At 53.5% G+C, this 26,108-nt stretch overlaps 9 protein-coding genes across 9 annotated transcripts in view; 6 read left to right on the top strand and 3 right to left on the bottom strand.

Moving 5' to 3' along the window:
* Positions 1-2,979: 2,979 nt before the first annotated feature.
* GUITHDRAFT_152325 (hypothetical protein) lies at positions 2,980-4,972 on the top strand. The gene is made up of 8 exons (XM_005833717.1): positions 2,980-3,564; positions 3,612-3,748; positions 3,793-3,967; positions 4,016-4,111; positions 4,186-4,268; positions 4,316-4,361; positions 4,406-4,430; positions 4,620-4,972. The coding sequence occupies exons 1-8, from the start codon at positions 3,001-3,003 to the stop codon at positions 4,838-4,840; spliced, it is 1,347 nt and encodes a 448-aa protein (XP_005833774.1). The 5' UTR covers positions 2,980-3,000; the 3' UTR covers positions 4,841-4,972.
* A 53-nt stretch (positions 4,973-5,025) lies between these two features.
* Positions 5,026-6,014, bottom strand: GUITHDRAFT_138132 (hypothetical protein; the record flags this gene model as incomplete). The annotated part of the gene is made up of 3 exons (XM_005833716.1): positions 5,026-5,084; positions 5,175-5,360; positions 5,570-6,014. The coding sequence occupies 3 exons, from the start codon at positions 6,012-6,014 to the stop codon at positions 5,026-5,028; spliced, it is 690 nt and encodes a 229-aa protein (XP_005833773.1).
* Positions 6,015-6,154: 140 nt separating this feature from the next.
* GUITHDRAFT_107566 (hypothetical protein) lies at positions 6,155-8,120 on the top strand (the record flags this gene model as incomplete). The annotated part of the gene is made up of 13 exons (XM_005833715.1): positions 6,155-6,184; positions 6,350-6,430; positions 6,480-6,503; positions 6,549-6,695; positions 6,742-6,766; positions 6,810-6,874; positions 6,921-7,036; positions 7,097-7,123; positions 7,186-7,226; positions 7,585-7,736; positions 7,782-7,856; positions 7,909-8,013; positions 8,067-8,120. 13 exons carry the CDS (start codon positions 6,155-6,157, stop codon positions 8,118-8,120), a joined length of 942 nt encoding a protein of 313 aa, XP_005833772.1.
* A 1,802-nt stretch (positions 8,121-9,922) lies between these two features.
* On the top strand, positions 9,923-12,391 carry GUITHDRAFT_162927 (hypothetical protein). Its single transcript, XM_005833714.1, has 13 exons — positions 9,923-10,228; positions 10,343-10,396; positions 10,449-10,596; positions 10,835-10,898; positions 11,069-11,128; positions 11,177-11,236; positions 11,286-11,398; positions 11,471-11,534; positions 11,583-11,715; positions 11,821-11,890; positions 11,938-12,009; positions 12,115-12,211; positions 12,261-12,391. The coding sequence occupies exons 3-13, from the start codon at positions 10,499-10,501 to the stop codon at positions 12,375-12,377; spliced, it is 948 nt and encodes a 315-aa protein (XP_005833771.1). The 5' UTR covers positions 9,923-10,228; positions 10,343-10,396; positions 10,449-10,498; the 3' UTR covers positions 12,378-12,391.
* A 362-nt stretch (positions 12,392-12,753) lies between these two features.
* Positions 12,754-14,053, bottom strand: GUITHDRAFT_107564 (hypothetical protein; the record flags this gene model as incomplete). The annotated part of the gene is made up of 8 exons (XM_005833713.1): positions 12,754-12,871; positions 13,032-13,102; positions 13,148-13,177; positions 13,303-13,381; positions 13,526-13,582; positions 13,626-13,687; positions 13,734-13,857; positions 14,016-14,053. 8 exons carry the CDS (start codon positions 14,051-14,053, stop codon positions 12,754-12,756), a joined length of 579 nt encoding a protein of 192 aa, XP_005833770.1.
* Positions 14,054-15,859: 1,806 nt separating this feature from the next.
* GUITHDRAFT_107563 (hypothetical protein) lies at positions 15,860-16,686 on the bottom strand (the record flags this gene model as incomplete). The annotated part of the gene is made up of 3 exons (XM_005833712.1): positions 15,860-15,911; positions 15,976-16,076; positions 16,120-16,686. 3 exons carry the CDS (start codon positions 16,684-16,686, stop codon positions 15,860-15,862), a joined length of 720 nt encoding a protein of 239 aa, XP_005833769.1.
* Positions 16,687-18,928: 2,242 nt separating this feature from the next.
* GUITHDRAFT_53588 (hypothetical protein) lies at positions 18,929-20,353 on the top strand (the record flags this gene model as incomplete). Its single annotated transcript, XM_005833711.1, has 2 exons — positions 18,929-19,323; positions 19,390-20,353. Coding segments are annotated over 2 exons (1,359 nt in total), but the record flags the coding sequence as incomplete, so codon positions are not given.
* Positions 20,354-21,307: 954 nt separating this feature from the next.
* On the top strand, positions 21,308-21,937 carry GUITHDRAFT_51522 (hypothetical protein; the record flags this gene model as incomplete). The annotated part of the gene is made up of 1 exon (XM_005833710.1): positions 21,308-21,937. A coding segment is annotated over one exon (630 nt), but the record flags the coding sequence as incomplete, so codon positions are not given.
* Positions 21,938-23,158: 1,221 nt separating this feature from the next.
* GUITHDRAFT_201020 (hypothetical protein) overlaps positions 23,159-26,108 on the top strand; it is a gene marked incomplete at its 5' end in the record, with an annotated part of 5,707 nt that continues 2,757 nt past the window's right edge. Inside the window, 12 exons of the mRNA XM_005833722.1 lie at positions 23,159-23,643; positions 23,811-23,958; positions 24,131-24,415; positions 24,687-24,715; positions 24,760-24,823; positions 25,029-25,085; positions 25,120-25,313; positions 25,347-25,418; positions 25,460-25,487; positions 25,597-25,767; positions 25,816-25,910; positions 26,010-26,099. Of these exons, the coding sequence (XP_005833779.1) occupies positions 23,159-23,643; positions 23,811-23,958; positions 24,131-24,415; positions 24,687-24,715; positions 24,760-24,823; positions 25,029-25,085; positions 25,120-25,313; positions 25,347-25,418; positions 25,460-25,487; positions 25,597-25,767; positions 25,816-25,910; positions 26,010-26,099 (1,718 nt within the window). The remainder of the gene's footprint in view (positions 23,644-23,810; positions 23,959-24,130; positions 24,416-24,686; positions 24,716-24,759; positions 24,824-25,028; positions 25,086-25,119; positions 25,314-25,346; positions 25,419-25,459; positions 25,488-25,596; positions 25,768-25,815; positions 25,911-26,009; positions 26,100-26,108) is intronic.

Below are 26,108 nucleotides of genomic sequence, written 5' to 3'. Positions count from 1 at the left end.
CATCATGCATCGAGCGACCTGCTAAAGGCCAAGAATTCGTGGGAAATATTGCTTATCATGGGCAAAAGGTTAATCTTTTCCCTCTTTTCGACATCGCGAAACTCGTTCTTCTCCCATGCTTGTTTGTTGGTGCTCTCGCTTGCCATTCCGCTGCTGGCCTTAGAAAAGCAACCTCCTGTTCTCCTAAATCCTCTCTTAGGAAATGATTTTGAAAGTATTCTCAAATTTGATTTGAATTTTCGTTCCAAGATGAGAACAAATCTTATACATCCCCGGCATTATGATATCTCAGTACTATCCGGCTTGGCTTCATACAAAATGAAATTTCACCGCAAGCAAGTGTTAATACAAACATCGAAGCATGGCAGATCTCAAACAAAGCAGGATGTTGAAGCTTTTCTTGGAAGTAGAGTGTACAGGTACATTCCGACAGATACATACATTGTCGAAGCAAGTGAAAGGGAGATATTGGAACTGAATAAGATCCAAGGTGTCGTCGGCGTGAGGGATATTCCATCGATCATTAAATTCTCCGACGCGATCTTAGAACAACTTGATGCTGCAACTCCCAAGTCACCAACTCACGATAAGTTTGATCACACGTTTGATGGGTGTAGCCAATTCGATGGTACTCAATGTAAGATCTACTCGATACAGCTGAGCAGGATGGAAGGCTCCTCGTTCATTGAGGGAGTGGCTCACGTGATGCGACCACTTAAGGGTGTAGCGCTGTTGCGAGCTCTTTCTCCATCTTCAGCAATAGTAAGACCCAGCATTGCCTCTTCGTCTGGCTAACTTCATGGCCAGGTGTTGCTTGAAGTGATGGAAGACTATTCTGGTGTAATCCTCCATTGGCTTTCGTCCTTGGCTGAAGTGAAATGGATCGGACCTTTCTCAGAACGGAAGCTGAGGGTGATGAGGAACGAGCTTGATCCACGTACCAAGAGAGATACGACATTGAGGAACGTCTATGTTGTAGAGCAGATATTGGGTCTTCCTCGATCTCAAATTGCAAGTTTATCTGGCAAGGGCCAACGAGTGGCAGTAACAGACACAGGTATTTCCGATGAATCTCCTGACATTTGTTGAAGTTTTCCTGCATTTTTCCCGTAATTTCCTGCATGCTCAATTCGAATGCTTTTTGATGACTTATACTGCTTGTCTAGGTATCGACTATGGCCATTGCTTCTTCTATGATCCAAACAATCGTGTAGACGTCTGTGTAGAAAGTGAAACCTCAACATGTAGCTTCCAGGGTTCCACCAATCGTAAGATCTTCTCGTATACAGTCATGCAGGATGCAGTTGTCGGAGACGTTGTTGATGGTCATGGGACACATGTGTGCGGAATTGTTGCTGGAAATGCAGATGGACAACCCAATTCAGAGTTTGTGACGATTCAGAATGGAGTAGCACCTGATGCTAAGCTTGTGTTTCAAGATGGCGGTGGCTCTCAGGCTTCTGACTCGCTGAGTGTCCCCCAAGACCTCGAGCGCTATGTCTACTCTACAGCCTACGGGGAAGGAGCTCGAGTGCATAGCAACTCGTGGGGAGGGGATGTGAACCAGTATACGATGGATGCATTCAACACTGACGATTTTATTCACTCGAATCCTGATTACGTGGTTGCCTTTGCTGCTGGCAATTCCGGGCCAGATCCTGCTACTGTGACGGATCCAGCAGTAGCGAAGAACATTATATCCGTCGGGGCATCACAAGGATTAGCAGAGAGTGGGTTGTTCACCCAATCAATTGGTCAAGTTTTGGTTCTTTACGAGGGCAACGCTTATGTGATGGATATGTCTCCTGCCCTTTTTGGGCCTCCAATCTATCGGACGTATAGTGTGAAAGGAGATTTGGTTGCTGCTGAGCCTGCTGATGCCTGCAGTCAACTAGAGAATCCAGAAAGCTTGGCAGATAAATTTGTTCTTGTTCGCAGAGGCTCCTGCACCTTCTCTCAGAAGAGTGCTTTCGTGCAGAATACAAGTGCGATAGGCATGATCGTCTACAACAATGATTCTACGAGGAGCGATTTAACGATTTCTATGGCTCCAGCAGACAAATTTCAACCGAAGATTCCTTGCCTAATGATTTCGTTCAACGATGGGAAAGCTCTCAACAACATCCTAAATCAAGACTCAAATTCTCTTGCCATTGAACTTCCTTCAATCTCAATGTTAAGGATGGACGTCGCTAGTTTTTCTTCTCGAGGACCCACTTACGACGGACGGTTCAAACCTGACCTGCTTGCTCCCGGGTCGCAAGTTATCTCCGCTCGTTCCAAGGGAGAGCTGAACCAAACTTACTGCGGTTTGGACGCATTGATTGACATGTCCGGAACCTCCATGGCAGCCCCAGCTGTTGCTGGAGCAGCTGCTCTGCTCAGAGAGTTCTTCACAGCTGGTCACTCTTCTGCCGATGGCCTCACTTCTTGGCAACACGCGCCTCAGCCCTTCAACCCTTGTGCTGCTTTGATCAGAGCCATGCTCCTTCACAGCGCCAACCACATCGGGAGAGAGTCAGGCAGGTTGACGCCCTCGGAGGATCAGGGGTATGGTTTGATAAACCTCTCCTCCGTCCTGCGCATGGACAACAGCACTGAATATGTCCTCCGGGTTCAGGATGGTGTCAATGTTTCACAAGGCCAGGTGATATCTGTGTGTATCGATGTGAAGGAAAGCTCAGAGCTGCGAGTCACCATCGCATGGACTGATCCCCCTGCACATCCTTCCGCCTTCCGAGCGTTGATCAATGACGTTGACCTCACCGTCGTGGGGCCTGAAGGAGTGACAATGTATGGAAATGGCAAACAATTTCACAACAGCCTGTACGGAACGTACAACGTGCGAGACCGTTTAAACAACAATGAGCAGGTGAAGTTGTAACACTGTTGGTCCACTGCTGAGACTCCATCCAGGTTGTGTGGACGAAGCCCAAGAATGGAACTTACCTGCTTTATGTGTCAGGGAGGGACATTCCGGTGAATCCTCAGACAGTATCAATGGTGGTCACTGGAAACTTTGTGGTCAAAGGTTCTTGTCCTCCTCCTTCGTGTCCAAGCGGGTGCAAAGGAGCAGGGGAGTGCGAGGGAATTTATTGCCATTGCGACCTCTACCACATGGGGGAGGCTTGCGAGCTCTCTACCACCCCCCTCGATTCCGCCCATGCAGACTGGGTGGATCTCGAGCCGGGCGAGTCGACATTTTTGTACTTCAATGTGTCTTCTTTCAACCAGAGCTGGCGACTCGTGATCAACCCCGCAGACTCTGCTGCCCGATTTTCAGTGATGCTGGCCATCCACAAAAAGCCTTCGTATGCAGATCACGACTTGCTGCTGCGGCATGTCAGCGGAGACACAGAGATCACAAGCTCCAGCTTCTCTTTCAGCACACAAGGGGTTTGGGTGCTGGCAATTCACGCGTCTCTTTTCAACCAGTTTGCAGCCAGTGTGTACCTGGAGACATCTCCAGGAGGACATGGCGACCAGATCCCGGCCTCCACGAGCTCCGCAAGCTCCACCACCTCCTCCATCGAGACCATAACCACGACGACCGCGGCGGCGACAGTGAGAGCGGCTAGTGGATTGTGCATGATGACTGACTTGCTTGTCAGCCCTCGCCCTCTGCCCCCAAGACAGTAGTCACCTTCCAGGCTCAGATGCCCTTATCCTTGGCAGACTTTCAGCAAAAACAGTCGTTGTTCCTCGCTGCTGTCGCTAACACTGCTGGTGTCCCGCAGCGAGACGTTCGGTGACGAGCGACTTCCCTCTTGCCTCTTGTCACTCCCCTCGCAGGATTGTCAAGGTGACAGAGACTCAGTCCGCATCTTCTCCCGTAAGCAGAAGGCTGTCAACCTCGTCGAGCAACGTCGTTATCATGACGTCAATCACCTTGCCGACTGTGTCTACTGCCAACCAAGTTGTATCGAAGATCACCATGAGCAAGCTCAACGACAACCTCCAGAAGCAGGCAACTTGAACCCTATGGTTTCGTCTATCATGACGTGAACATCAACAGGGGCTTCCAAGGGCTATCATCGTCCAAGCTCCCTACATCGAATCTTCGGCTCCAGCTTCGTCAACGGCGTCAACGACTCCTCCTGCTACCTCTGCGGTTGATAATCACTCTCCTTCCTCTCTTGCTATGCTGGCACCTCTTCCCGTCTCACTGCACTCACCTTGCAGCAGACTTTCCCCTACACCGCCTGGATCGCTATAGGGTGTGGAGTAGCCTTCCTGTCTCTCGCTGTCCTTGCCGTCGTCGTCCACATGTCTCAGGCATCCTATTCTTCCCCCTTAGCCTGACAAGGATGGGCAGGAGAAGAAAGCGAGCGGCTGAGTTGGCTGATAACGTCGTTCATTCGGTAAATACGAAACTTTCTAAAACAGGTTCTGATACTTCACTCAGGCGAGAAGCCAACCAGGCGATGTTGGTGAGTACTTCCCATAGCTCTTAACTGCGTTTCTTCCTTCGCTTCTCATCCCTTCTCTCTGTTTCTTTACCTCACTGCCTTTGCCTCACTCCCTGCTCTCTCATCCCTCAATGTTCCGCTTCTCTCGTCTGATCTCGCTCGCTCTTGCTGCTTCCTCTCGTCTTGATGTCTGACTGTTCCCTTCCGCAGAGATGCAGAGCTACAACCTCGCAACAACCCACGGGATCATCACCATGCCGATCCCGACGGCTCCTCCACTGCTCGCCGTCAATGCAGACAATGTGTACATCGAGGAGGAAGAGACGAGTGATGCCGCTGCCACTGCCTCTGCACATCCTGAACGTAGATTCCGTCCCCTGGCTATGGCAGCAAGCAACGAAGACGATGACTCATGCGGAAAGAGAAAGTGACGATTGCAAAAGTTATGTTTGTAAGTCATGTCTGTCATGTAGTGAATGGTAAGAAGTGAAATGTTTGAACAATGTATAAGGTATTCTAGGTCAATATTTTTCCAATGCTGAGCAAACGTCTATTCCCCTTCGTCCCTCCCTCTTTTCATTCTCTCGCCTCTCACATGCTTCGTCCTGCTGCTGTCTCATGCTCCCTCAGTCTTCTCGGAGTTCTGTGGGCCAAGCGTCTCCATTTTCTGAGCGCCTGTGAGGGGGGGTGGAAGCGAAGCAACATCACCTTCTGGTTCTGGTAGAAGCGCATTTGCTCCCTGATCATCTCCGTCCTCTGCCTCACCTGCCACCGGCAAAGCCCCCTGCAGCCTCCCCGTCAGCCCGCGACGACACGCATCGCAACAAGCAGCAGCAAGGAGCAGGCAGGGCAAGACAGCGCAGGGTGAGGAGGCAGCAGAAGAGAACCAAGTTCCTAGCGCTGTGACAACAAAGACAGCAACTGTCTTGTTTCCGATATCGATCGCTGATTCTGAGCATGCAATCAGTCCGTTAACATGGAATGGGAGCAATCGAATGAATTGAGGGCAAGAAGGAGCAGCAGCAGTTTCTCCAAAGAAAGCAACGGGAGGTCATGGCCTATGTGCAGACAGAAAGGACTAAATGTATTGTGAAGATGATCCTAGCAGGAGAGGAGGAGGTTGCTGCTGTGTCACTGGCAGAGGATGTAAGCAGACGCACTTCGCTTGCGCGCGTCCATCAGTCCGAAGAAGGTCGCGATGGAGACGCTGTACATCATGGTCTCGCGGAAACAGGGCGCATGCCTGAAGTTCCACCATGTCGCTTCCGGCTCTGCAGTGATCACCTGAGCTGGCATGAGGTTGTAGACACGTAGACGGGAGGGGGGGAGGAGGAAGAGGAGGCACATGGAAGAAAACGCCTCAACCTCGCGCGTTATGGCGTTGCCCTGATTGTTGTCGCCCATGTTGATCCCGAAGACCTTGTGGCAGCCCATGTCAGAGGCGAGCGAAGAGAGCAGCAGCAGCGACAGACCCCACAACAAGGGAAGGAGGATGAAGGAAGGAACACCGAAGGAGTAGGGAGCCGATACAAAAATGCAGGGGCGGAGAGGCCGGAAGAAGAACAAGAGGTGGGAAGGAAGAGAGGGAGGAGGCGGAGAGATCATGGGGATAGCGGGAGAGGAGCGAGGAGGTGGAGAGATCATGGGGTTAGCGGGAGAGGAGCGAGGAGGTGGAAAGTGTCGGATGGGGCAGGGGGCGGAGCGAGGAGGATGCAAGGAGGAATGGGGTTTGCTGCAGCTACAAAATGTTGAGTTATGTTTTCATTCATGCCGTCGTGAGGCGGCGGGGGCCCAGGGGCATGGCGGGGGAGATGGAGGGGAGCAGGGAAGGAGAGAGAAGGAGAGGTGGTGTAGGAGGAGGAGCCAGCGAGATCCAGTGAGAGCAGGAAGGGAGCATGGGAGGGAGATGTAGTGTGGTTCATGCATGATGACGTTTGCAGTCTGTCGACAACTACATGAAGAGCCTTGTCGGCTTGCTCGTACTCTTGTCATCTGCCGGTGCCACACAATGGCAATGCAGTGTGAGTTGACATGTTGAGTTGTTAAGTCTCTGACGATGAAGATGAGCAGACTGTGGGCGCAGCAGACGGGCAGGTGAGAATGTGACGTTGTGAAGGAGCTTGACGGACTGAAATGCAGCTCGGGAGAATCAACACCGATGTCTTCTGCATCCAGTACTTCCAAGGGCAAGACACTAGTTACTGCTGTGACCACACCGGCTACTTCTGCATGCAGAGCAACTATACCATCTACAACCCCAATCACGTTGTGCAGGGCTCCTTCATGGTTGCTTTCCGATGTCTCCTTCTCCTCTTCCTCACTCTAGCCGCAGGCTGGAAATCTGACGAGCAACGTGGGTGAGTAGACAAGCTCGATCGAGGAGGGGCTGAACTGTCGAAGATGGGAGCGGGTCGGACAGGCCGACGAGCGTCAAGAAAGGAATCTGCTCAATGGACAAGTCAAGGGTGCGATCATCTTCGAGTGCCTTGTACCTGCCTGACGCTATCCAAGGTCCTCGGCTCCAACTCTCCCTCAGGAGTCAATGAGTGTGGAGCAGGGAGCACTGATCCCAACGATCCCGCCTACTGCATCGTTGTACTCGAGGCCGCTTGCTTGGATAACGGCCAGTGAGCTGCAGCCTGCTCCTTCAGCCCCTCCCCTTCACCGTGCTGAGCTCTCCTCTGCAGGTGTGGAACTGCATGTGGGACAGGCAGGTGATCTTTGCGACTGCATGGCCGCGAGGAGGCAGGGGAATGACTTGATGGCGCTTGCTCAGCTACGGTGGAAACGCCCAATACGGGTATCAGTGCATGAAGTGTGCGAAAGGATACTGGTCGGACAAGCTCCGAGCAGGCAGACTGTTGTAGCTGTTGCTCATACATTCGCTCACTTCGATGCAGGAGACTCGGACGCTTGTGTGCCCTGCCCCGATGGGACCTATGGCTCTCAGGTCTCCTCCTTCACCTCTCCTCACCTTTTGACTTCTCCCCTCCCCCCCCCTCCCCTCCTCTCTTTTCTTCTTTGGCCATTTTGTCTGTCTATAACTTGTCTCAGCCTGATGGGTGCTGCGCTTACAATTTTCGGGATCCAACTTCAGTGCACCCCTCATCCTTCTGCCTCTCCTGCCCCAGTAAGTCGAGCGGCGCCTTTTGCTCTCCCTCATCCTTGTCTGCAGTCGGCAAGTACAACCCTCTCTCTGGCCAGCCCTTCTGCTTTGATTGTCCTCCTGTGTGTGTGGGAGGGACGCACGAGGGCAAGTACTGCTCGACCGGGCTCAATAGCACAGTCCACCAGAACGGGACGCTCAGCCTAGGAGATGTCGCGCGGGTGCGGTTGTGAGAGGCCAAAGTTGTGACGCTGAGGAGGCGGTAGATTGGAGGTTCTACCTTCGTCATCGAGCAGGCGGTTTGCGTGAGCAGCGGAGGCACTTGCAAGCCGACCACGACTGTATCCTCCTTCGCCTCTGCCTGCTGCCCACTGCCCGCTGACCCTCGACCAGGCGCTTGTTGGTGCCACGACGCCATTGCAATGCGAGAGGACATGGGAGGGATATCCGGACCGCTACCTCCAGTGCAAGGTCAACCCCAACTGCGACCTCACAAAGGTGCCCTACTTTCTCTCTTGCCCGCGACGCTGTTGGTGACGCTTCCCCTACAGTTTCAGAACACCCTCTACAAGCCTCAACATCAGGATGCTCCGACTCTCTTCTGATCCCCGGCCTCACTGTGCTCCGCCCGCCCGACTTTCCCGGCCAAGTTTCCGAGGCACCCTCGTTCACCCATTTCAGCTTTTCTTTAGCAGCTCCACGAGCCTCCCGGAGCTCAGGAGCGATTCAATGATTGTTTCTTCAGCTGCTCATCCGGGAGTCCCCTGGAGCCCAGGCTCCGACCGGGACGGACTCGCGGGAGCGGCTCCCGAGGGAACGGCGACACGGCGCCGCTTGCTCAGCGGCTTCGCTTTGTACAGTAGACAATTTACTGCGACTCATGATCTGTCGGAGCCTCCGGCTGCCAAGCCCGGCCGGCGAGCCTCCGGGCCGCCGCCTCTGCCATCCTGACGGCACGGCGCCGGGCCGCGGCAGCGCGGCGCTTGCCGCTACTCAAAGTTACTTGAAGATCATTACGAGGACAATCAGGAGAGTCGCCCTGACCGGCGCACTGCAGGCCAAACGGCGAGAAGAGAAAAGACAGCGAGAACCAAACGTAATCCTGCCAACTGCTGTCCCCCAGGAACTTTCTAGTCAAACTTTTGCCGTAAAAGAGTTCGGAACTTTTGAGGGCCCGATTTCAAGATGACCATCACCCCACCCTTTCCATCATACTGACCCTACCCATAAACTTCCTGGCCCCTTCAATTGGTGACCCCACCCCCAGGGTTATCTCAAAATTGAGTATCTCTTGGACATCCTTATGTACCCCTACCCCTATTTTGATACTACTACCCCCAAGGGCTGTTTTTGTGCTTCTGCCACGTTTGGTCAGCCATACGTTTCCGTCAGCCATCTCGATTTACAGATTTCGGCTGCAGACTGAAAATGAAAATACTCCTTTTTGGAAATTACACTCGTTTTAAAATACTTTATTTGTCCCTTTCGTAGTAAAGTAGTATCCGACAGGTAGCGCCTCAAGACCCAGTTGGCGATCGATTACCCTCTCTCGCCAATATATTTCGTGGGTAAAGGACCCTTTCAATCTGAATCAAGTTGCCAACCTAAACTGGAACACAGAAAATTTTGAGAGTTGGCGTTGTCTTTGTGACCTGACATCTCTGTCATCCCGGTATGCCTCTGAGGAGGCCCCTCTTACTTATAAGTGTAATTGTGAAATGACAATCCAAAACCCACCCATGGGGCTGCCTTCTGGATTACTGGCCAATTGACCCCTTGGGAACCCCCGAAACAACTTCTTCAGTAGGGTGGGGTTATCGTGTTTGGGGTAGGAGAGAATGGGCTAGAGGTGAGGGAAACATCGATTATATCTTTAAGTGATTTGAAGAATCCCTGCTACCTCTCGCTCTAGGTTTTATATTATTTTTTTTCATGTCAGGGGTGGGGTCGAAGGAAAAAATGGGGGTAGGGTAGGGTCTAAAATGAAAGCTTTATAGACGAGACGGACAAAGGGTGGTACATGTGACAATGTGGCGGTGGTGGTGGTGGTGGTGGTGGTGGTGGTGGTGGTGGTAGGGTGGGGGGTGAGATCTATTCAAGAAGTCGTAGGAAGAAGCAGGGGTGGGGTCTTGTCGAAGTACCGGTGGAGGGGAAAAAATGTGTGCGTGAAGCGGGGGGGTGAGGGTGAATAGGGCTGCAATTTGGTGGTTTTCCTCAAGTGGTTAATAACATAAAAGTAGCCTAAAATAAGACCTCTGCTGGTATTCTATTGGAGGAAATAGCCACAAAACCAATCAATTAAGTGAAATATGTGTTAACAACCAACGTTGTTAAGCGACAATGGTGGAATCGGAAAGGGGGTGGATGATACTGAGCTGACAGGAGAGAAGAGAAAGAGAGAACAAAGACAGGAGGAAAGAAGAGCAGTGTTGGTGGTTGAGAAGGAACGCTCAGATTGGTTGCTGGAAAAAGGCAAATCAGCAAGTCTTCTCAAAGGCATTGATCGGCTGAAACAAAAGACGGAAGGCTCACCGTCACGTCTCCTGGGAGCGTCAAGATATCTCATCTTACCCCTAAACTATCAGGAGGCATCGGGAGAAAGCCTAGACAGCTGCTGTGACGAGCTAACAAGTCACTGAGACTGTAATCGCTAGCTCAAGAAATATACTAAAAAACAAGATCAACATACCCAGCAACAAGAATTCGTTCACAGGTATCATGCTTGTTGCTTGTTTTTTTTAAAGCCCCCCCTCCCCCCCCCGCCCCCCCCCCCCCCCCCCCCTACTATTTGCATCTCTCAGTTTCACACCTGATTTTCTATGTCAAGGATTTCTCTTTCAAATTGTTATTTCTGTGGCCTGTGTAGCTTGGTCAACAGCAGGTACGCCGTGGCGAGGGTGAACTGGCACTCGAGCAGACTAATTCTCTGTTAGTGCACCTCGAGACAGCACCTCTGCACAGTCCTGGATTGGTTTATCCAAAGATGGACGAGCACAGCATGGCGTGCGTTCCTCCTTTTCCATGCCAGCCTGTTCAGCGCATCTCCTTCGATGATCCAGCTGTGATAGATTTTCTTAGAAGGTAACGCATGCTTGATCTCAATGCAATGGCGGGGCGATAACTTATATTCCAGGGAGGAACCAGTCATTCTCTCCAATGTCTCTCTCGTTAGGCCTCTCGTTGGGAAGTGGAATGTCGATTACTTAAAAGAAATTTTCCCAATGATTTCCTCTTCACCGTTTTACTTCAGAAAGCAACTTTTTCCAGTAAGTCAAGTTAATCTGGTCGATTCATCAGCATTGTTTTACCGTTTCTTTAGATACTGGGACGAAGAGAAGAATGCAGGGCAATACGAATACACACCACCAACATCGAAGATTCAGGTAGACAGGTCCTACCTCATCTCGTGCTTAAATAGGAGAACAGATGAACTTCCATGACTTCGTCGAAACAATCCGACGGCCGCAGGGCCCTTCTCTCCCTGGCTCTACTCCAATGAGCGTGAGAAGACATGGATTGACCGGAGCAGGAGCTCTTCTGACAGATGTTATAGCAGTCTCATGCGGGAAGAAGGCATTACCTACAGCAGATGTTGGTGACAGGAATGGGAGAGGTCAGACCTTCATTGTCCTGTCTTCTTGTTTTGAACTCCGGGATCTAGAGGATTCTAGACGATTTTAAGCATGTTGACTGGGGCACTGTGTACGGGTGGAAAGCGCAGGTGCGGCAAGGAATACAGCGGGCCTAGATTCCTCACTAGTTTTGTGCAGTTGGGGTTTGGTGATTTGACGACCAATCTTCTGCTGGTTGGAACGACGGGCCATGTGACCCCCGCACACTATGACGAGCAACACAACTTCTTCTGCCAGCTTCAGGGACGGAAGTAAGTGCACAACGAGGCACCGTGAGCGGGAAATGAATTGGTTTCGTGTACCAGACAAGTCATGTTGTTCAGCCCGGCCGAGTGGGGGAAGATGTATCCGTTTCCTCTCCATCATGCATGTGATAGGCAGTCCATGGTGATGGAGGACGATTCGCTTGTCTTGGCAGGCTGAACCGCATGGCAGGTGGACGTGTTTCGGATGGGTTGGCCAACGTTGGACAACAATGGAAATTATTTCGGTCAGATGCCCAGCCACGATCGAATGCTCTTTCCAAACTTCGATCGAGCCTCTGGATATGAGGCCATCGTACATCCCGGTAGGAGAGGGAACGACGGATAAGGGGGGGGGGAAGGGGGCGCAGGACGAGGGAGCAGGGAGAGGAGGTGGGTTCAAATGAACGACGTTGACTTGGCACTGGAAGGTGAGATGTTGTATATTCCAAGCTACTGGTGGCATCATGTGATCAACCTGGAAGAGACTGTCAGCCTGACGTGAGCAGCCGATGCTTCTGCATACATGCAAGTGATCGAGTCTTCAGGTTTTGGTTCAAATGTCCTCCTGTTGGCGACCTTCGCCTGCCCATTTCACAAGTACAACGAGTTGCGCTGAGGTATGCGATCCTACCGCACCTTTGGTTGTTCTCCTTCTATCCGTCTCTTCCTCATATCTCCATAAAGTTCCTCCTCAGTTTCCTTCGTAACTCATTTGATGCCAGGCGGAACATTGAGAATATGTTCGGAAGCATGCTGGGCAATCGCAACGTGCAGGGACTCATGCTGAATCTGCTGCATGGAGCACTCACGCCCGAACAGGTGAAATCTGACTCATGTTTTCGCGTGATGGTTAACTATGTTGAACTAGACGAGAGCGGTAGAGGAAGTGAAGAAGCTTTTGCGGCATGTTTTACCTCCTGAGGAAATCAGCGCATTTCTGCAGGAGCTTGCGAGCAATCGATTTAATCTTCCAGTGAGAATGTGATACTTTTCAACTTGATGCTCTGGGTGTCCTCCTCCTCGCCCCTGCCCAATATCGGAAGCTGCTGCTGCTCCTGAATGGCCTCTTGTCCAAATTTCAAGTTTGATGTGCATCGAGATCGCGAGCAGGAGCATGAAGAATCGACGCGAGATAGCAGGTGGCGAGAAAGCCAGCAGAGACTTCGGCGAGGAGAGAGTCTGAGAGATCAGGTCAAGAGCCGCACGAGAGAACTACGATGAAGATCATCGTAGGTAGTTGATTGAGGGGGAGATAAAAGGATCAGGAACTGGAGCAGAAGCACGATTACTAACTTTTGGTTCTTGCTCGATTCGCCTGATCGCTGAAAAATCATCAGGTCGATGTGAATACGAGGAAAGGGTTACATGAGGGCAGCAAACTTGCAATCGACCTCTTCCCTTCTCCTCGCGCTGTCCTGTTCCTGTTCGCTTCTGTCCGCACTCATGCGGGCAGCGAGGAACCTGACGGCCTCTACTCGCCTGCAAGCGAGGTGAACAAGAAGGGAGGGGACACTGTGACTGATACATGATGGGAGAACGAATCAAGAAGACACAAGACAGCTAATCAGAGCAAGTGCACGCAAGAGCAAGTATGTAGCAGCAGCAGCAGCAGAAGCAGAAGCAGAAGCAGAAGCTTCACCCGCTCATGACTGCACAGTTGACTGGAGTGAAACCCATGGCATCGCAGAGCTGCGGGTCGGCTCCTTCCTCCTGTTCCCCGTTTCATATTTTTCAAGTCAACGGGTTGAAACTTACCAGCAGCACATCCAGACAGGACACATGCCCCTGCCATGACAGTATCATCAGTCACCCGCCATTCCTCCCCCTCCCATCGCTCAATGTGATTCAATCGATCCAACCCGCTGCTGTCTTCTCTCCCAGCTAGCCCCTCCATCCTCTTGCTAGCTCACCATCATCGCCGACAGCGCTAGCCCCGTCCTGCCATCATTCGTTTTCGCATTTGGATTTGCGTGGCTGGCAAGAAGCAACCTGAACCATGAGAGATTGAGCGCTGTTCCTTATCTCTCATCCCCCTCCTTAGTCGTTCATCCCTCTAAATCCCTCCTCAGCTCCAGCCCCTCCCCCCCCTCACTTCCTCCCCTTCCATGCACTTGCTTCCCCATTCAGACCTACTTGAGGCATTCGGCGTGTCCAGACACCGCAGCAGCGTGCAAAGCTTGCAGTCCTTGCCTGGGAAGGCTCACAGACAGCCCCTCCCTCCTTCAAGCTGCACCTGTTCCTTCCCTGCACGTCGACGTCATCCTCAATCAGCAGTCGCATCACCTCTGTCCTCCCCTACAAAGCATCGTCATGCATGACCGCATGCTTCTCCTTCCTCTACCTCAAGAGCAGACGCGTACAAACTTTCCAAGGACGCGGCATGCTTGGAGGGTGGAAGAGGCAACGGCAACGGAGGAGGAAGAGGAGGACGATGCGCAGCCGGTGACTCGAGGTCTGGCGCCTTTCTGACAACTGAGTGAGAGGAGGAGACGAGAGCATCGCCCGTCACATGCTGTCATGCAGTCCCCCTTGTTCTCCTCCTCGCTGCCTCGCACTCGTGCTGCATGCTCGTGGAGAGTCTCCTCCTTCCTCCTCCTGATGGTCAAGCTCCTCGCCCCCGCACCTCTGCTGCACTTCGATCTTGCGCTGTCGCCATCGCATGTCAGCCAACGTCGCACTGGACAATAAGGAAGGAGAAGCGGGGCCAGACGGAGGAGACTCAGCACATTTTCGGCATGTCAGAGCGAGGGGGTTGGAGAAGGCAGAGGCAGAGGCAGAGACAGAGACAGAGATAAAAGAAAGAGGAGGTCATCTGAAGTTGGGGAGCAGGAGCACCAGGAGGAAGTGGGGGAGGAGCCAATCATTGTCATCTCCGAAGGCGATCTCCGATGCTCTCCTCGTCTCTTGCTTCCATGTCAGCCTATGATCCTAGAAGCAAATCCCATGCTCACCCAGCATGGCCACCGCCACTGCTGCTGCCAGTCCTCGCGCAGCCGGTTGAGCGACGATGAGCAAACGATGGATTTCGTTCCTCCACGACATCTCATGCTCCGTCGACCTACCGCAGCATCTGCCACTTGGCAATCAGTGAGACCAGACAGAGAGTCGCACCCAGACGATCTCCTCCTCGGGCTTGTCCATTCTCCTCTCCTCCTCACCATTGTATCCTCTTCTCTCCTCCTCACCATTGTATCCTCTTCTCTCCTCCTCACCATTGTCTCCTCTCCTCTGCTCCTTTCCCTCTGCATCCTGTGTTCCCCCCATGACAGTGTTGTCGCATCTCCCCGATTTGGCAGTGCCAGGACAGCAAAGTGAACCTAGTGAGAATGATCGACCAGGAAACACTGTCCTCCCTCACACAAACTTGTTTATGACCGGGGGTGGCGGGATGGCGATGAAGCAGGTGATACTGGAGGGGTGGGAGGCAAGAGAGGAGAGCAGCAGCAGCAGCAGCAGCAAACATGAGGCAAAGACGAAATGGTCAAGACGAGCAGAGATGTCAAGGAGAAAGAGAGACCAGGGGTTGAGAAAAGGAGGAGAGCAGTTCTTAAGTAGATACATCTAGAAAGAGCGGAGGATAACCAGGGAGGGTGGAAGACTTGAAAGTTGAGGGTTGAAAGATGAAAGGAAAAAGGGAACATAATGGGGGAAAGTATGCCAAAGGGGGTGAGGATGAGGGGGTAGCAAGACAAGGGAAGCAGAATGCAGATGAAGACAGCGGAAAAGGAAGTGAGGGGGGAGAGGGGGGAGGTGTTCTGGTTCTGGTGGTTTGGAGGGGGGGGGGATGGCGAACAAGAAAGAATGAGATGATGAACGAAAGGTGAACGAAAGGCTGTAAGAACGAAATGAACCATCACGGGAATGAGCCAGGATCCCAGGGGTTAACAAGAGGCTTGTTGGGAAGGCAACAGGTCAGATCTCTTGTTGAGATATCATAAAGTGAAGACAAGGAGAGGAGACAAGGAGAGAAGACAAGGAGAGAAGACAAGGAGATAATACCGGATCGGAAAAACTATACGAAACTGATCTTGTAGCACCTTGGCTTTCTCGATTCACGTCTCCCTTGCCCTCCGGTTCAAACGTCCATCCCAGACTTCGTTGCCTCTTCCTGCCTGCTGCCACATTCCCTTCCTCTCTCCTTCTCCTTCCACACCCTCACCTCATGCACCGTCCGGTCTCTCCTTCCTTTCCACTCCCTTGCAACAAATTGACAAAATCGTTTGATTTCATTCCGTTCTAGTTTGTTGCACTACAACAACAAAACAAAAGGCAACAGACACCGGACAATATCATTGAAGCTGAAATTACGATTAATCAGGAAGAAACAACAAGTTATGCATGTCATTGAGCGTATTCTATGAACAAATACGATCCACATAAAGCAGTGCAGGGAAAGCTTTTCACTTGTCTAGGGCCTCCTCCTTCATGTTCAAGAACGACCAAGTAGGAGAAGGTTAAGAAGATACCTCATAGCCCAAGACCAAATGTGATATCTTGCCTATGCTCAGTGCCAACAACTCTGCAATGGATAGGACATTCAACGTTGAGTGCGTGCGTTTGATGCATTCGTTGAAAGTTGCTACCTCTCTCCACGCGTTTCTGCTTCTATCAGATAACTGAACTCCTTCGCCAAAATTCGCGGAACGACCTCTAGTAGCTGAGATGCACACACATCATACGCAACCTGCGACTATGTTAGCCCGCCTGTCTTCTTCTAATCGCCGAACCTGATCTTTGTGCCACGGGTCCTCAACATCTCTCTCTAGAACCCGGACCTTGGTCTCTGCCGTTGGGAACATGTGGAGGACCCAATCTCTATGCCTTGCCGTGATGCAGAAGATCGCAAGAGCCTCCTCCACGTCCTGGCCTTTAAGCATCTTGCTGCTGTGATTTGCGAGTGTAATGCCAACCTTCTTCATCGCTGTGATGCTGTTTGCTGAGGCAGGCGATCCAGCCTTTTCGTAATCTTCAGTGAGACCAGCTGATCTCACCACCCATCCTGTCTTCTCCTCCAGCTTCTCGACCTCAACCTGATGTCTCTCCGCCAGCCATCGCTTCGCTATGACCTCGGCCATGGGGCTGCGACAGGTGTTGCTGGTACACACGAAGTACACGATCTTGTTGACGTGCGTGCTGGGACTGCATTCATGTGTGCTGGAGGAGTCCAAGAGCGAAGGGAGCAGCACAGACAATGGCAGCGCACGAGAAAACTGACCCCATCGCCATCCTCCTCCCATGCTCTGGCAGGTCCAAGGCTTCTGCGCCACAGCAAGGTTTGCTGACCGCTGTCCCATTCTACCTGACCGTTGAGGCGAGCTTGCTCGGACTAAAAACGGGCCTGACCGTCGGACTCCGGGACCGGCGTCCGACCGGGCGCGCCCGGCGCCCGGCCCGGCGGCGGCCGGGCCGGCCGGGCCGCCGGTCCGATCACCCGACGGGGGCCGATGCCTTGAACTTCTGGCAAGACGGTCTCACGGACACTAACAGGAGCCTTCACAGTTGGTGATCGGACCTGACCCCCGGCCCCCCCCCGGGGCCGTTGCTCATCCTCCGAGACGGTGACGGAGGCTCCGGAGCACAACCGGAGGCTTCAAGTGACTACATCGACCTTGGTTGTAATAATGAGACAGTTTTTGCTTAAGACCGAGTTTAATGCACACAAAATCCAGAAATGAGTCGTCTTGGTTGAGTTCAAACTGAGTCAACTTACTTTTTTAGTTAGATACGATGAGACCGCCTGCGTCAAGTTCACAGTTATGCTGAGTGGGCAACTTTCAACCATTCAAGGATTGTCCATTCTGAAGAAGATTTTCATGCAGGGCTGTTAGATGTGCAGTACAGAGACTCTTAAGGGAGATGCGTAGCGAGCGGATGCAATGAAGAGAGATAGAGGATAAGATAAGAGTGAAGATAAGAAAGAACTCTGAGACGAGAGAAGTTTGCTCGCCGAGTCGCCACCGTAAAGAACTTGTGACCAGAGATTGCTGCCGGCGCGAGCCTCGGAGATCATCGGATTGGAACATCCGTTTCAAGGCATCTGAACCGATCCAGCCTTCAAGTAGCTCCAGTTATGCATGCCACAGCCTAGCTCCATGACATGAAACTTCCGCCAGATCTCCTGGAAGTTCCATTTGATCCTACTCAAAGATCAAGATTTCCTATTCGAAGATCAATCAAAGAAATTGTGGCTTTGGATGAGAGGCCTAAACTTGGCAACTTGCGGCTAGAGAGAGAGCCTTTATAAAGGTAGGAAGCACTTCGACTCCTACCACGCAAGCTCCCCCCCAATATGATGATGATCTGTCAGTACGGTCCGTCACTGAGACGCGGCAGTAAGTGACTGATTGACTGAGTGCTGTAGTGAGAGGCCCGGAACTTGAAAGCTCAATCAGTGATCCCTGCAGTGTCAGGCCCGGCCCGGGTCAAGCCTCCTCGACTCTCCTGATCACGGTCCTCGTTCTGATTTTTCACTTAACTTTGAGTAAAGACAAAAGATCCCTGCCTTTCAGAATGGAAGCAGCACCCCCGCATCCATATATGGATGCACCTTGAGGGGGAAGTAAGGGGTGGGATAGCCTGGGTAAAAAATCAGGGGGACATGGGTAAAGAATGTGGTGCAGAAGTGACCTTGCAAGTGAGGTGTGAGCGAGCAGAGAGAGAAAGGGAGAAGAAGAGAAGAAGAGAAGAAGAGAAGAAGAAGAGAGTCAAGACCATCGCCTGACACAAGTTCGAATACATTCACACATCTCTAAGATCATGCAAGGATCGTCCTGTCTCACTCTCTATCCTCTCGTTCTGCTGCTCCTCATTGACCTTGCCTTTCTTCCTCGCTGCCATGGGTACGCGTCATACATCGGCTGCTCAGGAAGCATCAGCGTGGGTACGAGATACCGGCATCATGGGACGGTAGCCTCCAGCAGCTCCGTCACGATTCGCTTGAGCTCTGCTGCTTGCGGGTCCTCTATCACAGCTGGATCGTCGCAGTCCATCAGCTTCCCCGCTCAGGCGAGTACATCGTGAGGACTAGCTCAGGAGGCTGCGGGGTCAACTCAATCCCATCGGTGAGCCTTCCTAGCAGTGGGTCCTTGACTCTCTCAGCCGTGTGGAGCACGGGAGGAACAGTCTACCGGGTCCCAGACTGCACCTACACCATCGCACCAGCCTCTTGTCCGGCAGGACAGTACATGAGCGGCGGGTGAGCTCTGAGGTGCATGGACTTCATCTTCTGACACGCCTTGTCCTACAGGTCCTGCCAGTCGTGCCCGGCCCACTCAACGTCGCCAGCAGGAAGCACTTCTGCCAGCGCTTGTCAGTGCTCCCCCGGGTATGAGGGATCAGGCTGTACCGCATGCCCTGCCGGCACCTTCAAGGACTCCTCCGGATCGGGTTCCTGCTCGTCTTGTCCTAGTGGCTCTTATTCCTCAGGAGCTGCTGCTACCTCTTGCACTCCATGCTCGTCAAGCTGCAGCGCAGGCCGATATGTATTCGCACCATGTACGCATTGAACTCTTGCTCTAGCGCTCTGACACTCGTGTTTCAGGTTCAGCCACCAGTGATGTCGTTTGTACTCTTTGCCCTGCCGGGCACTTCACTGCTTCTGCCACATCGTCTCGTACATGCGATCAATGTCCGGCTGGAACATACAACACAGCTCAAGGACAATCACTCTGCTTTCAATGCAGCGCTGGCTTCTATTCCTACTCTACTGGCGCCACTCAGTGCGATGCTTGTTTGCCAGGGAAGTACTCGGCCAATCCTGGCGCCTCCTCTGTTGCCGCTTGCCAAGACTGTCCGGCTGGAACATACAACACAGCTCAAGGACAATCACTCTGCTTTCAATGCAGCGCTGGCTTCTATTCCTCCTCTACTGGCGTCACTCAGTGCGATGCTTGTCCACCAGGGAAGTACTCGGCAACTGTTGGTGCCTCTTCGTCCATGACTTGTCAAGACTGTGAAGCTGGAAAGTATTCAACAGCCACTGGCTTGCCATCCGCGAGCTCCTGCAGTCTCTGTAAGGCTGGGACCTATTCCTCCTCGGTAGGAGCAACTTCAGCTGATGTCTGCACGAGTTGCCCCGCCTCGACCTACTCATCAAGTGCGGGAGCCTCGTCACCGAGCGCGTGCTTGAGTTGTCCTGCCAGCTCCTTCCAGACGAGTGCAGGATCGTCGGTGTGCTCCCACTGCCCTCCAGGAACCATCAGCCAAGCTTCTTCCATGTCCACTGTTTGCGCGCAATGCGTCGCAGGCACATTTGCAGCGAGTGCGGGCATTTCGTCGGATACCACTTGCACGCAATGTGCCGCGGGCTCGTACTCGGAACAGAACAAGGCGAGCACTTGCACTCTCTGTGTGGCAGGCAAGTACTCTCAAGCTACGGCAGCGACGTCTTCCAGCACTTGCATCAGCTGTGCCCCTGGCACAGCCTCTCCATCACCAGGAGGGAGCAGTCCGTCAGCATGCGTCCCCTGTCAGCCTGGATTCTATGCAGCAGCGAGCTCCTCTTCCAGTTGCACCATCTGCCCAGCAGGATCGTACGCACAACAAACACAGTCCACCTCGTGCGCCCTGTGCCCTGCTGGGACCTTCATAGGAACTGCTGGGGCTTCTTCAGCGTCCATGTGCTCAAGCTGTCCTGCCGGATCGTACACGGAAGGAGCAGGATCAACCGCTTGCACTCTCTGCCCTGCTGGGACTTACAATGAGAATACTGGCGCCTCCTCTTCCTCCGCCTGCCTGCCATGCAGAGCAGGAACGTATGGGCAGAATCAAGGAGCAAACAGTATGACCATGTGCCTGGAGTGTCCGATCGGCGAGTACTCGAGCTCTACGGGTCAGATCAAGTGCACAGCTTGTCCTCTGGGGACGTACATGAAACTGCCAGGCTCTACCTCTCTCACGAATTGTCTCTCCTGCTCTCCCGGAAGCTTCTCCGACGGTCCCTCAGCCTCCTGCTCGTGGTGCCTCAACGGGACTTACCAGGCGAACGCGCAAGCGTCCTCGTGCGACTCGTGCCCGTCAGGCATGACGTCGCTCGTCGGCTCCTCGTCCTGCAACATCTCGCTGAAGGACTTGTCCTGGGGGAAGTTTGACATGTCGACGGCCAGTAAGGTTGTGACGCTGACGCTGAGGTTCCCTCTGATCACCTCAAACTTCACCTACGACAAGGCCCTCCTGTCTCGCAAGGCGATCGCTCTCGCGTCTGGCGTCCAGCTCGACTCCATCGAGATCCAGAGCGTCGCCGCGGGCCCGACCTCACGCAGGAGCCCGTCGACAGACGTGGAGTACTTGATCGACGCCACGAGCTCAGACCCGAGCAAGGTGTTGGCGATGCTCGACGCCGGGAGGATCAACACGGCCCTGGCCGTCTACGGTCTTCCTCTTGCGCAGGTTCAATCCCCCGCCTCCTTGAAAGGCAGCCTTCCTCCTCCATCACCTCCAACCTCCAACAGCTTTCAGCTGTATGTGTATGGCTGCCTTGTCGCTCTTGCTGTGATACTGGGAGGGGTGATCGTCTGCTTCTGCGTCTACAACAGGAGAGGATGCTGTGAGGCTAAGCTGAAGGAGAGGCAAGCGAGAAAGAGGCTGTCGACCAGCATCGCTCCTCTTCTACCCATCACCATCAGCAATGCTCAGATGAAACCACGGGAGAAAGACCTGGAGATAGGAGAGATCCACTCGCTGGGCCAGACCTCATGCGAACTTGTCTTCCAGGTCGACGGCATCGCTCTCTTCAAGAAAGGCGAGCTTGTGATCGAGAAGACGCTCTCGAGCAAGAGCCAGTCGAAGCATGTTCTTCGAGCGATGTGGAAGCAGCAGGGAGGTAAGATCCGGACGGTGACGGTGACGTCCACCAAGGACAAGGGGGACAGGCTGCATGAGAGTGTGTGTCTGCGCGACGCTGTGAGGAAGGCAGGCAAGCACGAGCACATCGTGGAGCTGCTGGGAGTAGCGCAGAACGAGCCCGTGGGCTTCAACTCGCTGGTCATGGAGTTCTCCTCCATGGGATCGCTTGACCGCGTCCTGCAGACGGCCAAGGCAGGTGGGAGCGGAGTGAGCAACGTGGTGCTGGTGGAGGCAGCGAAGCAGGCGTGCGAGGGGATGCTGCACCTGCATCAGAACGGCATCATCCACTGCAACCTCGCTGCTCACAACCTGATGGTGATGAGCTTCCATGCCAGCGACTACCGGAGCGTGCGCGTCAAGGTCGCCGACTACCTCTCCTCGCTCTTCCTTCCCCGCCGGGGGGAGAGGACGCAGGGGCGCGTGAGCTCGAGGGAGGACGACGTGCGGTGGCAGGCGCCGGAGACGATCTCGTCGGGGACGCACTCGTCCAAGAGCGACGTGTGGTCGTACGGCATCGTGCTGTGGCAGATCTGGTCCATGGGATCGCTGCCCTTCCCCCACCTCAAGACGCCGCGAGAGGTGAAGGACCGCGTGCTCCGAGGAGAGGTCCCAGGAAGGCTGCCCAGCTCGACGTGTCCTGACAAGGTGTACTCGACCATGGAGCTGTGCTGGGGGCAGCAGCCGCACAAGCGAACCTCGTTCCTGCTGCTGCGAGCGATGCTCAAGGAAGTGGATCGTGAGGTGCTGGTGAGCAACGAGTCGAGAAGGTGTGCAGTGTGTCGGGAGGGAGAGCTCACTCGCGCGTTCCTTCCCTGCTGGCACAAGTGCGTGTGCGAGGATTGCAAGAGGACCAAGACTTGTCCCATATGCCGCAAGGCAGTGACAGGTACCGTCCGTGTGGCAAAATAGAGAAAGAGGGAGGAGCGGGACCTGACGTTTGACATGAATCTCGATGTTGATGCTTGTCCTATGTAGATAGTTGAGGTTGTCTCGGGTAGAGTCATCGTTTATCAACATGTATTAGTACAACCTGTATCAACTCATGCTGTTATGTTCCTGTTCGCGAGAAGCGTTGTCAAGATATATTATAGCCCCTGTCAAGTCATAGCGCTGAATCACACAGCTCCTAGTCTCACTGCCAGCCTTCAGGCTGCTCAGAGCCTTGACGGGTAGTCGACTTCTTGCTCAGAGCCATGACGGGTAGTCGACTTCTTGCTCACAGGATCTGGAGGTAGAACCTCTAGAGGGTTGGCTGTGCCCCTTGGCGGCTGCATTGGCTGACTGGAGGTGAGGGGAGTGATTGGAGCGGTTCTTGAAGCTGCTCGTAAGGCCGAAGATCGAGCCTTCATGTTTTGCTGCAGATATCCTAGGAACCTCGTGCACTGAGAGCTCGTTATGGTGAGCACAAACAACACTCATCAGCAACATGATCTCCTCAAGATTCTGAACATGTCAATCTCAACTGATGTGAACGGAAAACGATGCTCTGAGTTGTCTCCTGGCGATGTGTGACAAGTCTGGAACAATTAAGAGGGTACACGGACGAGGCGAGAGGAACACGTTGAGCAAGGATCCATGCAGGTCATCGCAGCAAGAACGGATCCAGCAGCCTCTTGTGTCTCTCATGTTGTGACCATGAGCGATGGCCCAACAACCATGAGATCACTCCAAGACATGCTCGCCATTTCCTTCCCGCAAATCAAGTATCTTTACTCAACTATAAGTAAAATCTGGATAGGCATTGGTAGTGACTGATTTTTTAAAAGTTATATTAACATATAAAACATTTTAAACTGGTACAAAGCAGCTAACACCATGGCGGCCCCCTGTCGCTCGTCGACGAGGACGAGGAGGAAGGGAGCAGCACATACTGCTTGCCTCGCATCCTCCTCCTCCTCCTCCTCCTTCAGGACAAACTTCCTCATGCTCTCTGCCGTTGTTCTCTTAGGGCTCGTCATCCCTTCCGGCTCAGCATTTTCGCTCATGCCAGCAGCTCGTTCAGGTAGTTGGCACATAACAACATTCGGAACAAGAGGCGGCATGATGAGCATGGCATGCACCCTCTCACCTCCTGCTCTGAATGTTGGCGTGAAATCCTCTCCCCTTCTATCCTCTCCCCTCCCTCACCTCCTCTCGCCTCCCCTCCTCTCATCGCGCTCCATCATTTTCTCTCCTCACTGCTTGGCAGGGTTCAGTGCAATGAGCGGCAGGTTGCCGGCTCCTCTGTGCTCGCAGCGAAGCAGACCTGCGCTGACAAGCACGAGGATGATGTTTGACCAGCTCACCGGCCGGCTCGACGAAACACTCAAGAGGCAAGAGAGCGAACAGGAGGATTGGGAGGGAAAGGAGCAGGAGCAGGAGCAGGAGCAGCAGCAGCAGCAGCAGCAGCAGCAGCAGCAGGAGCAGGAGTAGGAGCAGCAGCAGCAGCAGCAGCAGCAGCAGCAGCAGCAGCAGCAGCAGCAGCAGCAGCAGCAGCAGCAGCAGCAGCAGCAGCAGCAGCAGCAGCAGCAGCAGCAGCAGGAGCAGGAGCAGGAGCAGGAGCAGAAGCAGGAGCAGGAGCGCTGACCATTGCGAGCAGGCTGACCGGGAAGAAGACCATAACAGAAAACAACATTGAGACAGCGCTCAAGGATGTGAGACGATCTCTGCTCGAAGCTGATGTCAACCTGGACGTCGCCACCTCCCTCATCCAGGAGATCCGCCAGCGAGCAGTCGGCATGCAGGTAAACGTTCCAACTCCATACTCCTCCTCCTCCTTCTCTCCCCTCCCCTTCCCTCCCCCAGCCCCCCCCCCTCCTTGCTCCTTGCTCCTTGCTCCTTGCTCCTTGCTCGTTGCTCCTCCTACTCCACCTTTCCCGTCCTCCTCATGCATGCTCGACGTCTGACAGAGCCAAGGTGGTGGAGGGCGTGTCCCCCGGGCAGATGTTTGTCAAGATCATGCAAGAGGAGCTCACCAAGATTCTCGGAGGAGACGCGTCTCCTCTTGCCAGGGAGAGCAAAGGAGTTACTGTCATCCTCATGACCGGACTTCAGGCAATTCCTCCTCCTCTTCCTCCTCCTCCTCCTCCTCCTCCTCCTCCTCCTCCTCCTCCTCCTCCTCCTCTTGACCCTGACCCGGACCCTGACCCGGACCCTGACCCTGATCTCCTACTTGCATGCCATGCTGAAGCCTCTGGCAGGGTACGGGTAAGACAACTGCAACAGCGAAGCTCTCCCTCTTTTGCAAACAACAAAATCCTCCCCGCAAAGTGAGTAGTCGACCCGGTCGCTGTGTGTTGAACCCTTTCACTGCTCTTCTTGCTTCTCCTGCTCCTGTCTTCATCTTCCACACGCTTTCCGAGTGTATCTCCTTCCATTATTGCTGATCCTTCTCCTGTCTGCGCATATCCTTTCGAACTCCCTTCCTCTCCTCTTTGCAAATCATCTCGTCGAATTCTAAATATCCTGCCAGGTCCTGCTTGCTGCCTGCGACGTCTACAGGTGGAGGAGGACGAGGCGTCTGCTCTGCAGCTGAACTTCTGCAGGCCAGCAGCGATTGAGCAGCTGGAGCAGCTGGCAGCTCAGACCAACACATCCGTCTTCACCAAGGTGAGGACACAGACAAGTCAATGAAACCATCTGCATATCGCCTTCTTCCTTCATCTGCCTATCGCCTTCTTCCTTCATCTGCATATTGCCTTCCTCTCCCTCCCTCCCTCCTCTTTCAACATACTCCGTCCTTGTCCTTGTTTCTGCTCCTCCTCTTTCCCCTCCTTCTCCTCCCCTTCTCTCACCCATGACTCCTGCTCCTCAGGGTCTGGACGCAAGTCCGGTGGACATTGCTAGGGATGCCTACAACTATGCCACGATTGTAAGCTCAGCCTCTCCCAGCTCCTGCCCAGCAGCCCTCTGATCATGGTCTTGCTCAGAACGGGTTTGACACCCTCATCATCGACACAGCTGGGCGTCAGGTGATCGACCAGCCGCTCATGAACGAGCTAAAGGCCATCAAGAACATCGTTCAGCCCCAAGAGGTCAAGAATTTTTCACTAGCTCCTCCTCGCCTCAAGCCCCACTACATGCTGCTCTCCCTCCAGCTGTCGTCCAGCTGACCTCTCTCTGTCATACTGAGCTGCCTTCAGGTCCTGCTTGTCGTCGATGCCATGACGGGACAAGAGGCCGCAAACTTGACAAAGGTTGTAAAGTGCTCGCTTGCATGCAGGCAGGACATGATATATATTCCAGGCCTTCAACGATGCAGTCGGCATTACAGGTCTAAGGCTTCCTCCTCCCTCCTCCTCCTCTTCCTCCTCCTCCTTTGCTCTGTTCCTCCCTCAGCTTTCTCCTCCTCTTGTTCTCCATGTCTATCCGCTAATCGTCAGCTCACATCCCGTCCCTGTTCTCTCCTCGCTCCTCGACTCGTTTCTTCGCCCGGCTCTTGCCTCCTTCTCCTCCTTCTTCTCCTTCTTCTCCTTCTCTTTCTCCTCCTTCTTCTCCTTCTCCTCTCACCCACCACAGGAGCTGTGCTCACCAAGCTCGACGGCGACACGAGAGGCAAGGAGGCTTCCAGCTGCTGCTGCTGCTGCTGAGCTCTCCATGCAGGAGGTGCTGCTCTGTCCGTCCGGCAAGTCTCAGGAAAACCCATCAAGTTCGTGGGAGTAGGAGAGAAGGTGAAGATACATCCTCCTCCTCGTCCACCTCCCCCCGCTTCCTCTCCCCTCCCCTCCCCCCTCCAACATATTCACAACTTTCCCCTTCTTTTCATCTTTCTCTCAGACTCTTAACTGCGTTGAAGGTCGAGGCCCTCGAGCCATTCTACCCTGACAGGATGGCGTCACGTATCCTTGGCATGGTTGACGATCTTCCTTGTTTTCCTCTCCCTCTCCTCTCCCTC

The sequence above is a fragment of the Guillardia theta genome (genome assembly GCF_000315625.1).
Source record: "Guillardia theta CCMP2712 unplaced genomic scaffold GUITHscaffold_29, whole genome shotgun sequence".
NCBI lineage: Eukaryota > Cryptophyceae > Pyrenomonadales > Geminigeraceae > Guillardia > Guillardia theta.
Note: the sequence above shows the minus strand (reverse complement) of the source record. Positions and strands in the feature narration are given on the sequence as shown.

Excerpts from the sequence above, each read along its gene's own strand:
- GUITHDRAFT_152325 (XM_005833717.1), top strand. The coding sequence starts at position 3,001 with ATGGTGGTCACTGGAAACTTTGTGGTCAAAGGTTCTTGTCCTCCTCCT. Across the intron at positions 3,565-3,611 it reads CGACGACCGCGGCGGCGACA|CCCTCGCCCTCTGCCCCCAA; the intron begins GTGAGAGCGGCT and ends CTTGCTTGTCAG. Across the intron at positions 4,269-4,315 it reads CTTGCCGTCGTCGTCCACAT|GAGAAGAAAGCGAGCGGCTG; the intron begins GTCTCAGGCATC and ends AAGGATGGGCAG.
- GUITHDRAFT_162927 (XM_005833714.1), top strand. The coding sequence starts at position 10,499 with ATGGACGAGCACAGCATGGCGTGCGTTCCTCCTTTTCCATGCCAGCCT. Across the intron at positions 11,129-11,176 it reads TGGTGACAGGAATGGGAGAG|AGGATTCTAGACGATTTTAA; the intron begins GTCAGACCTTCA and ends TCCGGGATCTAG. Across the intron at positions 11,399-11,470 it reads TGCCAGCTTCAGGGACGGAA|CCCGGCCGAGTGGGGGAAGA; the intron begins GTAAGTGCACAA and ends CATGTTGTTCAG.